This window comes from Colobus angolensis, unplaced genomic scaffold, assembly GCF_000951035.1.
Source record: "Colobus angolensis palliatus isolate OR3802 unplaced genomic scaffold, Cang.pa_1.0 Scaffold278, whole genome shotgun sequence".
Lineage (NCBI taxonomy): Eukaryota > Metazoa > Chordata > Mammalia > Primates > Cercopithecidae > Colobus > Colobus angolensis.
The window spans coordinates 2,194,617-2,206,128 of NW_012116021.1; the positions used below are offsets into that span (position 1 = coordinate 2,194,617).

General features: G+C 45.5%; 1 protein-coding gene across 3 annotated transcripts; it reads right to left on the bottom strand.

Annotated features, from left to right (window-relative positions):
• Positions 1 to 542: 542 nt before the first annotated feature.
• Positions 543 to 11,439, bottom strand: MRPS11 (mitochondrial ribosomal protein S11). 3 transcript variants are annotated; one of them, XM_011948340.1, is made up of 6 exons: positions 11,359 to 11,439; positions 11,110 to 11,226; positions 6,043 to 6,141; positions 3,544 to 3,673; positions 1,742 to 1,807; positions 543 to 935 (listed from the first exon to the last, which is right to left on the bottom strand). In XM_011948340.1, exons 1-6 carry the CDS (start codon positions 11,421 to 11,423, stop codon positions 828 to 830), a joined length of 585 nt encoding a protein of 194 aa, XP_011803730.1. In that variant the 5' UTR covers positions 11,424 to 11,439; the 3' UTR covers positions 543 to 827. The 3 variants fall into 3 exon arrangements, with proteins under 3 accessions (XP_011803730.1, XP_011803729.1, XP_011803731.1); XM_011948339.1 differs by having other exon boundaries at positions 11,110 to 11,244; positions 11,359 to 11,423; XM_011948341.1 differs by lacking the exon at positions 6,043 to 6,141 and having other exon boundaries at positions 11,110 to 11,244; positions 11,359 to 11,423.
• Positions 11,440 to 11,512: the final 73 nt, after the last annotated feature.

The window sequence follows — 11,512 nt, forward strand, 5'->3', positions numbered from 1 at the left end:
CTATGTTGCCCAGGCTGGTCTCAAACTGGACTCAAGTGATTCACCCGCCTTGGCCTCCCAAAGTGCTGGGGTTACAGGTGTAAGCCACTGCTCCTGGCCAAGAATCATGTTTTAGACAACTCTACCCTCCCCGCTTTTAGGGCACTCTCTCGTTAGTGCTGGGACTGCTGAAGCCCATGGAGTGTAAACGATGACTGCCACTTTAGTGTGGGGAGTCTGACTGTCCACTTGTAGAAAATCCTGTGTTTAGGGCTAACTTTAAACATGCCCATAATGGTGAAATCTATCAGAATCCAGAGGTAGGTGGCGAAAAGTTCTCAATCTGGGCTAAATTACAAGTCATTAATAAGAAAAGTTACTAGGATTAGCTCTGGACATCTTGGGTAAGGGGCTAGAAAAGAAATATCTGAAACCAAAGGTGTCTGGTAAATAGCAACTCACATTTACATTTTAACCCTTTCATCCAAGGTCTCACCTCAAATCACACTTTTTCAGGAGGAAGTAGGAATTATGTAACTCTGAAACAAAAATCTCAAAATTACGACAGATGGTACAGATATTTATTTTCTCTGAGCAGAGGTTGGGCCTAGGCCACGGCTGCCCCTGTAGCTCCCCTCTTGTAAGAGATGCAAAGCTTACTTCTGGGCACACCCATCTCCAGCTGGAGATGCAAGCAAAGGACACTGTGTAAGGAGGCAAAGCTCTCCCTTACTGTTTGAAGGATCTCTAACAAGCATATTCTGGAGAGAGCTCTGACAGGGAGCATTTTACAAGGTTCCACTGGAGCTGAGGCTTGAGGTCAGGTCCAAGTGCAGGCTTCCTTCCCATCACAGCCTCCGAGCCTTCCTGGGGCGGCAGCCGTTGTGCGGGATTGGGGTGTTGTCTGTGATTGAGATCACTTCCAGGCCCCCCATGGTCAGTCCGTGGATGGCAGACTGGAAGGAGCAGAAAGAAAAGTAGAATGGCATGGTCCCAGAAATGATGATCCAGTGTTTCCAGGCAGGGTTCGGAGAGGGACAGGGTCGGGTAGAGAAGGGAAGGGAGGGGTGAGATGCCCACTGGCTTTGATACCTATAATCCCAATCCTATTCTACTCTCACAAACGTCTCCACCCAAACCCTTTAGTCAGGTTTTCACTGTCCCCCTCTCAAATCATACTCACCACTTTCCACGTTGTGCTTTACAGTCTGAACAAAGATTTCCTGTAGATCTTGGCACACCTTGGGTATCATACTTCTGTAGCTTACTTAGGCAGTTTTCTCTGCCTGCAATGTCCCCCACCACCCGCTGTGCCTCCACCTCCCTAATACCTCATTATTCCTGCAAAGTCAGATGTCACCTCTTTGAGGAAGCTAAAGATTATCTGTGCTAATGATCATCAGGAAAGATTATCCTTGCTAGGTACGGGATCCCCTGATGGGCTCCCAGCACTCTGGCACATGCTTTACCACTGCACTCACCAGTCTGTTCTGAGAGATGTGTGACAGTTCCCCCAGGAACCACCTTCAAATTCCCAGTGCATGGCACACAGCAGGCACTCAGTGAGTGTCTGATGAATTATACTAAGTGATCTAGGCTTGCTCTGAGGGGCTTAGTCGATTATAGAAACAACAGACGGGAACTTCAAGCAAACATGGAAATCCACTAAAGGGTGTTTTCTAATCTCTCTGTACTCTGCTCTCAAGCCCCAGATTCTCACTTACTAGGAGGCACACACACTACAGAAATCACTGTAGCTTACCAAGCGTCCTGGCCCCAGGCCTTTCACCACAACTCGGATATGGGTCACACCCTTTTGTGTAGCTTTCTGGAGAGAAGCAATGAGCGGTTAGTGCCCTGGAGAGAGAACTACTGCATCCAAATCTCTTGTTACTGCCTCCTAGAGCAAGGGGGGTATATGAGCTCAGGGAAAGGGCACCCAGAAAAGTAAACAGGGAGGCAAAGGGCAGATGGCTATAGTGGAGGACAAGCGCCAGCAGAGAACACAGAATTTGGCAGGTTGCAGAATTCACGTGACTGTGATCTGTTTAGCCTAGGACAGCACCGCCACCTAATGGAGATTTCTAAATATTGCTCAGGTTTTTCTCAGGTGGGCACATGCAGAATTTCAGACCATGAGGCACCACCCTAGGCTTCAAGGCTGAACCTAAATACCCACTTCAAAAGTATTGTTTAAAATCTCTAAGTAGTTAGAGTTGAAATTTTCTTTCTTGATAATAAAGGCAGTTCATTACAAAAATGGGAAAATACACAGAACTCACTCATGACCCACCATGCAGAAGCCACTGTGAACACTGACGTACTTCTTTTCATAGTATATGATCCGTCCATGGTTGGGTATTTACAGCATTTTGATTTCTGATGATAGTACATGCAATCAATATGTTGGGGTGCCTTGCCTTGTTTGAAGGTCAAGGTTTTCCTTCAGGAAATACATCTGGTTTGGCAGTCTGAACATTTGTAAGGCCTGTGCTATAGTAGAAATTGTGCAGGCTTTGGTCCCAGACCAATCTGGGTTCCGATGAGTGAACTGAATCAGTGCATGGCTCTGGGCAAGTCACACACTCTGAATCTCAAATGGCTTATGAAAATGTGGATAATTCTGAGGGTCTTTGAAGATTCAAGATAATAAATGTAAAGTGTCTGGCACATGTAGATGCTCAATAACTATACCAATAGCAGCACCTTGCCAATTTGCTTCTAAAAAAGGTCTACAACAGTTCATACTGGAACTGGTATCGTATGAGTCCTCACGATACTATATCCTCTCCAAATAGACTATCATATCTCCCCCAACCCCAAACCATGGGTCTTTCTTTTATTTTTTTTCTTGAGATGGAGTCTCGCTCTGTCACCAGGCTGGAGTACAGTGGCGTGATCTCGACTCACTGCAACCTCCGCTTCCTGGGTTCAAGTCATTCTCAGCCTCCTGAGTACCTGCGACTACAGGCGTGCACCACCATATCCAGCTAATTTTTCTATTTTTAGTAGAGACGGGGTTTCACCATGTTGGCCAGGATGGTCTCGATCTCTTCGCCTGCCTTGGCGTCCCAAAGTGCTGGGATTACAACTGTGAGCCACCACGCCCGGCCTATTTTTAATTTTTTTTGGAGATAGGGTCTCTCTGTTGCCCAGGCTTTAGTGCAGTGGTGAGATCATAGCTCACTGCAGCCTCAAGCTCTTGGGCTCAAGCCATCCAGCCTCAGCCTCCCAAGTAGCTGGAACTACAGGCAGGTGCCACCCCACCTGGCTAATGGTTTTTAAATTGAGGGGTCTTTGGTTCTCAAGCCTTTGGTATCTTGGCTCTTACATCCTAGAATGAACAAACAGGGGCTTCACCTCTAATGAAGCTGAGAGAAAGAAAAAAGAGGAGTCTTTCACATAAACCTTTTCAAACCAGTGCCCCAATGTCAGGACATCTAAGCTGCCATGACAAACCCTTGCTTCTGAATGGGTAGTATAATGAGGATTCTCCACTCAGTGATGAGCTATGCAGAAAGTAAACACACACTACAGAGGGAAGCCAAAGGAACACACACTTACCGCCGCTGCGGCTATGCCTGCTGTCTGTGCTGCGATGCCTGTGCCCTTCTTGGCATTCTTAAATCCCTCTGTGCCACAGGAAGCACGGGCAAGGGGCTCATTACTGGCAGAGACTACCTGGATCTGTGTGCTGAGAAAAGCAGAAGAAACACACAGGATACAACTCTTCTTTAGGGAAATAAGAGAGAGCTAATCTATGCCCCTAGAAGCCTGGGTGAGAAAGAAAAAGGAATTCAGTTGCTTCTACTTTGAGCTTATCAGATGAACATGTTTTGAACTCCTACAAGAAGTATCAGGAAAGGTCAGAATTCTCCCTTAAACCTGACTGAAAACTGGTAAGTCACATAATCTAAAGGGCGCTCCATAATCTGAGAGTAGTTATAAGTATCACCCAGAAAATGACTTTATTGGGGAAAGTTTTAAATATACACAAAAGTGAAGAGAATAACTTATGAAATCTGATGGACCCATCAACCAGCTTCAACAATTGTCAACTCATATCCAATTCAGTTTCATTTATAAACCTTGTTCCCACCCCACTCCCCTCACCAATGGATTATTTTGAAGTAAATCCCAGACCTATCATTTCATCTGTAAATATTTCAGTGTATAGCTCTAAAAGGACTCTTAAAAAAATATTAGCAACACTACCATATTTTTTTTTTTTTTTTTGAGACGGAGTTTTGCTCTTGTTGCCCAGGCTGGAGTGCAATGGCATGATCTTGGCTCACAGCAACCTCTGCCTCCCGGGTTCAAGCGATTCTTCTGCCTCAGCCTCCAAAGTAGCTGGGATTACAGGCATGTGCCACCACACCCGGCTAATTTTGTATTTTTACTAGAGACAGGGTTTCTCCATGTTGGTCAGACTGGTCTTGAACTCCCGACCTTAGGTGATCTCCCCGCCTTGGCCTCCCAAAGTGCTGGGATTACAGGCATGAGCCACTGTGCCTGGCCTCATATTGGATACTTTTGATGCTTATGACACTGTATTTCATGATCAAAAATTATTTTAAACAAGTAAAACTTTTCTCTTTTTTTCTATTTTTTTTGTGAGACAGGGTCTCACTCTGTCGCCCAGGCTGGAAGTGCAGTGGCATGATCACAGGTCACTGCAGCCTCCAATTCCTGGGTTCAAGCCATCCTCCCACCTCAGCCTCCCAAGTAGCTGGGACTACAGGTGCATGTCACCACGCCCAGCTAATTTTTGTATTTTTGTAGAGACTGGGTCTCACTATGTTCCCCAGGCTGGTCTTAAATTCCTGGCCTCAAGTGATCCTCCCAAAGGGCTGGGATTATAGGTGTGAGCCACTGCATCCACCCACAGCTTTTTCCTAATCGTCTCTAATAAGTTAACTTATTAATACAATTAAGATTATGCCTTAAGAAATCCTCAGATATGCTTTCGATTTCCCCTTTAGTCATCATCATCCTATTTCTGGTCTGGAGAGCTCTGAGAGCTCACAGAAGGAGGCAGGAGAAGTGACTAAAGGGGAGGCCCGCTGGAGTCAGCCCTGAGCTTGGGTCATCCGCTTGTTATCCTGGCTATGGCTCTGCCATTCCCCCTACCAGAGTTTCTAGAGTTTTCCATACTGAATAGATGCATAATTGCTTGTCTCTGTGACAGCCTAAACAGTGCTGTACAGAGTAGACCATAGACACTTAAATGCAGAGTTAGCCTATGTCCTTATTAGCCTGAAAGGGGGAAAAAAAGGAAATCCAATTGCTGTCACTTTACGTTTACCTGACAAATGCTGAAATGAATCCTAGAGCATTTCATCTGTGCCACACACTTTAGCCCATGACTCTAGTCTCTTGTGCTGGTCTCTAAATTGCTGGGTGGGTTGGCTGTGACCAAATACTGATCTAATTTCCAAGTGAGGGCCAACCTGCAAAGTTGTCACTAATACCAGAAATGCTTCTGTTGCCAACATATGTTTAGGAATTCCCTTGGCACTGCCCCCGTCTGTAAGCCACACAAGAACACTAGTCTTGTCACTTTAAACTCACCATCCACATTTAGCTCTACAAGGCAGAGGCCAGTGCACAGTGGCCCACAGTAAGGACAATATCTATTTACACGTTTAGATTCTGGTTAGTGTATTAATAAATCATATTAATATCTTGAATCATATTTCTTTTAATTTATATATCATCCATTCCCTATCAGCAACACTTAATAAACACCTTCATGGTGGGACCATATGCCCCTAATACACTTCTTCCAACTACTGAGCAAAACTATTTTCAAGGAAAGCAAAGAAATCTTGTAACTAGGAAATGCCCACCCTATTTCACATTTTGACAAAACTTGAATAAGCTTTGTAAAGACAGCAGGTGGTTCCTCAAATGAGGAGGAAGATGCTGCTCTACATTGGTGCCATCATGCAGCACTTAGCACCCTCATTTCTACCCCAGGGTATTCAGGGCCAAGCTTGACTTTCCCTTTGAAGCAGAAAGAATCTCATGCTAGACCTGCCCAGTGTTTCCCTTCCCACTTACTTGTTGTAGGATGCTTTAATGTGTGCGATTGGGATCTCCTCAAATTTCTTTCCCGCCCACCTCAGAGAGCTCTCCTCTCCTGGAATGGGAGGGTAAATGCTGCAATTAGAAGAAAGATTTTATTTAAAATTGTCTCAACTTTTTAAAAGTCAAAGAAATACAACACATGGTTAAAAAACAACAGCTCTCTGCCCCCTGCTGCTTCTGAAGTGGCTGCCCCCACCATTCCTTTTCAGTCCTTCTGGTGCCACCACTGCATCTGTGACTACTGTGCTTATGAGGCTGTTTCTTGACTTGTTGACTTCAGACACATCCAGGGACTTTCTGCTATGAGAAGAGATTTTAATTCATACTCCCCATCTTCCTTGTCCCTGCTAGTATACCCATATCGTTATTTTCAGATCTTTTGTAGGTTCCTCTTCTCACAATTTAAAAAATACAGTCAAACCTGTTTCTTGTTTCATCAACCATCGACAATATCTGGACTCTACTTTATACAAAATGAGACAAAAATAATACTCATATCATTACCATTAAAAAAAATCCAGAATCCCCTGGGATAAAGGACAGCAAACTTTTTCTGTAAAGGGCCAGATAGTAAATATATTAGGCTTTGCGGGCCAACAGGTCTCTGTCCCAATTACTAAACTCTTCCACTATATCCCCAAAACAGGTATAGACAACAGTAAATTAATAGGCTGTGTTCCAATAAAACTTTACTTAGAAAAACAGGCAACTGGCCAGATTTGCCCAGTGAACCACTTTGCCAACCTCTACCCTAGACCAGTGGTTTTCAATGCAGGCTGAACATCAGTCAGCTGTGAAGCATACAGATGTTTAAGCTTCACCCTGGACTTCTGATTGGGGTCTGGAAATCAATGTTTCTAATGTCCCAATAGAATCAGATGTGAACACATTGTCTTGCATTCAAGATCTTCCACTGTCTTAGTCCAAGCTGCTTTCTGGCTATTTCTAGCTAAAGTACTCTTTATTTTCAGATGGCAAAAATTAGGTACCAATAGGGAAATAGGGTTAGTAAGAGAAGCCAAGTCTTGGACCTAGGAGATCTGTTTCAGTCTAGAGCTTTCCTCACCAAGCTGTGACTTTTTTTTTTTTTTTTTTTTTTGAGACGGAGTCTCGCTCTGTCGCCCAGGCTGGAGTGCAGTGGCCGGATCTCAGCTCACTGCAAGCTCCGCCTCCCGGGTTTACGCCATTCTCCTGCCTCAGCCTCCCAAAGCTGTGATTTTTAAAATTTGAACACACACAACCATCCTTCAGCAATGGAACTGGAAATAAACTTGCTGTTCCACTAGGCCTACACACATAAATCAGATTCATGTTTGTACCCACCACAGCCACTTGAAATACAATAGATTCCATTTTAGAAATTATATTATAATCTGAGGGTTACTCTCACCCCAGCCCTACCTGCTTTTCTAGAGGTATTTTAAAAGGCAAAACAAAAACACACTGGTATTCAAAGGTTACAAGTATATTCTTTCCTGTGGGTTTGACCTTATAAGTGATTAGAACTGCCTGGCAATCGTACAGCACATCCCCAGTTCAATTATCCTTCCATTCTCCTAGATGACTCTTTTATACCTTCTTTTGTCTCCTCTAACCTCCAACTCCTTGCTTCCTCACTGCTGAGTGGATGACCTCCACGGGTGAATAGAAGCAATCAGACTTTCTTCCAACTCCCGCTACCGAACATCTGTGCCCACAGCCGTTGTGCTCTCTCCTGTTACAGTGCTCCACTTGTGTATTAGCCCCTGAAGGACACTGTTCCCACAATGTCCCCACTCCAGTATCACTTGTTTTTTCCCCTGTATACTGCACTACTCCCAATGGCAAAACATATTGTTATATTCCAAACTGAAAAAATAACAAAACAACCCTCCAAACCTCTTGAACCCACCTCCTGGGAGCTACCGTCCATTTCTCTATTCCCTTAGAGCAGAGCCCTCTTAAGGAACTTTAAGGTACTGACTATACTTACTGTTTCTTCCTGTCCTCTGCCTCTATTCTCCCTGAACCCATTTCAATCAGATATGAGCCCCTACCATTCCACCAAAAATGCTTTAATCCGACTAACTCCACATTGCTAAATACAATACACAATTCTGTTATTGATCTAGCAACCTATCACATCAGCAGCATTTGACACAGTGATCTCCCTACTTTGAGCCAAATTAAAAAACAAATGATCTCTCCTGGTTTTCCTATTATCTCTCCGGAAGTTCCTTGTCTCTTCTGATGGTTCTTCCTAGTCTCCCAAATCTCTAAATGTGAGAGTGCTCCAGGGTTCAATCCTTGAACCTCTTCTCTTCATCTACATTTACGCTATTAATGTTATTTTGTCATCTCATGGTTTAAATATCTCTATGATGTCTCCCAACTGTATATCTCTAGCTAAAATCTGTCCCTTGAACTCCATTTCTTTTCTTTTTTTTTTTTTTTGAGATGGAGTCTCGCCGAGGTTGGAGTGCAGTGGCACGATCTTGGCTCACTGCAACCTCCACCTCCCAGGTTCAAGCGATTCTCCTGCCTCAGTGTCCTGGGTAGTTGGGATTACAGACTTGTGCCACCACACCTGGCTAATTTTTGTATTTTTAGGAGAGACGGGGTTTCACCATGTTGGTCAGGCTGGTCTCAAACTCCTGACCTGGTGATGTGCCTGCTTCAGTCTCCCAAAGTGCTGGGATTACAGGTGTGAGCCACCACACCCGGCCCTTGAGCTCCATTTCTAATGGTCTACATTGTATCGCCACTTGAATGTTTATTAAGCATCTCAACAACCCCCATCCAAACTCCTGCAGTATTCCCCATCTTAATGACAACTCCATCTTTCCAGTTGTTTAGCCCAAAAAATTTTGGGGTCTTCCTTCGCTCCTCTCTTTTTCTCACACTGTATATTAACAAATCCTGCTTGTTCTACCTTCAAAATATGTCAGACCATTTATAATACCTCCATGGCAATAACCATGGTTCAAGCCACCATCATTTCTTGTCTGGATTATTTCAATAGTCTTCTAACTGCTTAGAGGACTTTTCCCAGCTTCCATTCTTGCTCTCCTATGGTTTAATATCAACACAGCAGCCAAAGGGCTTACAAGATCTTGTCAGCAAGATCATGTCAACCCTTTATTCAGCAATTTCCATTGGCCCCCCATCTCATTCAGAGTAAAAGCTGAAGTCCTCACAGTGGCCGACAAGGTCCTACAGAATGTGGCTATGCAGGCCTGCTGGACCCCCATCTCCCCTTTCCAATCATTATACTCCTACATTTTACTTGTTTTCTATTTACTGTCTTCTACCCACTGGAATTTAAGTTTTATGAGGGCAGGGCTTTTTGTCTGTTTGGTCAGGGATATATCCCCAATACTCTGAACAGTGCCTGGCATTGTTTAAGAAATGACTACAACAGAATCTTGGTTTAGATCCTTTCAGCAGCTCCTCACTGCCTTCAGTGGAGACAGTGTAAAAGCTCCAGTGTGACAGACAAGACCCTTGACATTCTGATTCCTTCTTGTCTTGTTGGCCTCATCTGCCATCACATACACACCTGAACACACCATGATTTTTTTTTTTTTTTTTTTTTTTGAGACGGAGTCTTGCTCTGTCACCCAGGCTGGAGTGCAGTGGCTGGATCTCAGCTCACTACAAGCTCCGCCTCCCGGGTTTACGCCATTCTCCTGCCTCAGCCTCCTGAGTAGCTGGGACTACAGGCGCCAGCCACCTCGCCCGGCTAGCTTTTTGTATTTTTTAGTAGAGACGGGGTTTCACCGTGTTAGCCAGCATGGTCTCGAACTCCTGACCTCGTGATCCGCCCGTCTCGGCCTCCCAAAGTGCTGGGATTACAGGCTTGAGCCACCGCGCCCGGCCACACCATGATTTTCATACCACATGCCTTTACACAGATGGTTACCTTTGTCTCCAGTGACCCACTTTAACTTGTCCAGATGAACTCCCATTCGCTTCTGAGCTCCCATGTTCTTTTCTCCATGGTCTTGCCTGATTTCCTCAGGAATAAGACACTTATTCTGTTTTTTTTGGTTTTTTCCTTTGAGACAGAGTCTCAATCTGTCACCCAGGCTGGAGTACAGTGGGCTGGAGTACAGTGGCGTGTACTTGACTCACTGCAACCTCCGCCCCCCGGGTTCATGCGATTCTCCTGCCTCAGCCTCCTGAGTGGCTGGGATTACAGGTACCAGCCATCAGGCCTGGCTAGTTTTTGTATTTTTAGTGGAGATGGGGTTTTGCCATGTTGGCCAGGCTAATCTCGATCTCCCGACCTCAAGTGATTCGCCCACCTCGGTCTCCTAAAGTGCTGGGATTAAAGGCATGAGCTACTGCACTCGGCCAGGAGTTAGGCACTTACGTTTTCATACTTCCAAAGAATGCTTACCTCTGTTATACTATTGAGCAAATTATGGTGAAAATGTTTGCATGTATGTCTTCCCTCAAAGACTATGAACTACCTGTGGGGAGGAATGACCTTTTGTATCTGTATTCACGGCACCTAGCATGGTGTCTCACTCATAGTAGATTCTTGGTAAATGTTTGTTAAATGGATGTGAAGTTAAGTGGATGTGTACAGAGCACACAGAGGTGGTGGCACTGGTGGGAAGCAAGATGCCAGTTCCTAGGGCTGAGCACAAAACACACCCTGGACCATCTGTAAGATGTGCAGGAGCATCTGTTCCATCGCTAGCGCCCTCCACCTCCCCATTTTGTGTTGGAGGCAGGGAAGGTTGTTAGTCTGAAAAGATCTCCATCTCAGAAGGAAAGAACGCTGATACATGTTATGGACATCTCACATTCACTCATTGATTTAACGAATGTTCACTGAACGTTTACTCTGTACCACGGCTCATCTGATTCTCACCACCTCTCTCAACATTATCCGCATTTTTAGATGAGAAGGCTGAGGCTCAGATTTATTTGCAGAAGGTCCCACGGATAGCAAGTGACAGAGCTGAAAATTCACTGGTTCTGACTCTGGAGGGTGTCGGGCAAGAGGCAGGGGTTGCGGGTCTCCAGAGGGCTGGTCCAAGTGAGGCTCACCTGAACCTGGTGTGGCTGGGAGCCGCCGCCTTCTCTTCAACTTTCTGCTTGGCCACAGCGTCTTGGAGCTGCCGGGCGTCTGTGTGGATTGTCCGGGCTGGCGTCCTGGCCACGACCCTGCCGGGAAGAAAAGCTCTGTGAGGACCACGACCTAACTAACGGTCACTGGGGCCCGGGTGGCTCAAGGGACACGAGTAGGAGCATAGCCCTGGAGGTGGCGGTGGGCTCGAGAGGGCAGTCATTTGTTACCCGGTTGTCTGGGGCCAAGTCCAGGACCGCAAGAACCACGACCGCACGTTTCTTACAGCCTGCATGACTTGAATTGACCCCAGTCAGCTTCCGTTGGCAGCGTCAGTCATAGCTGCGCCGGCGCCGGTGGCGCCGGTACCATGAGTGTCGGGGA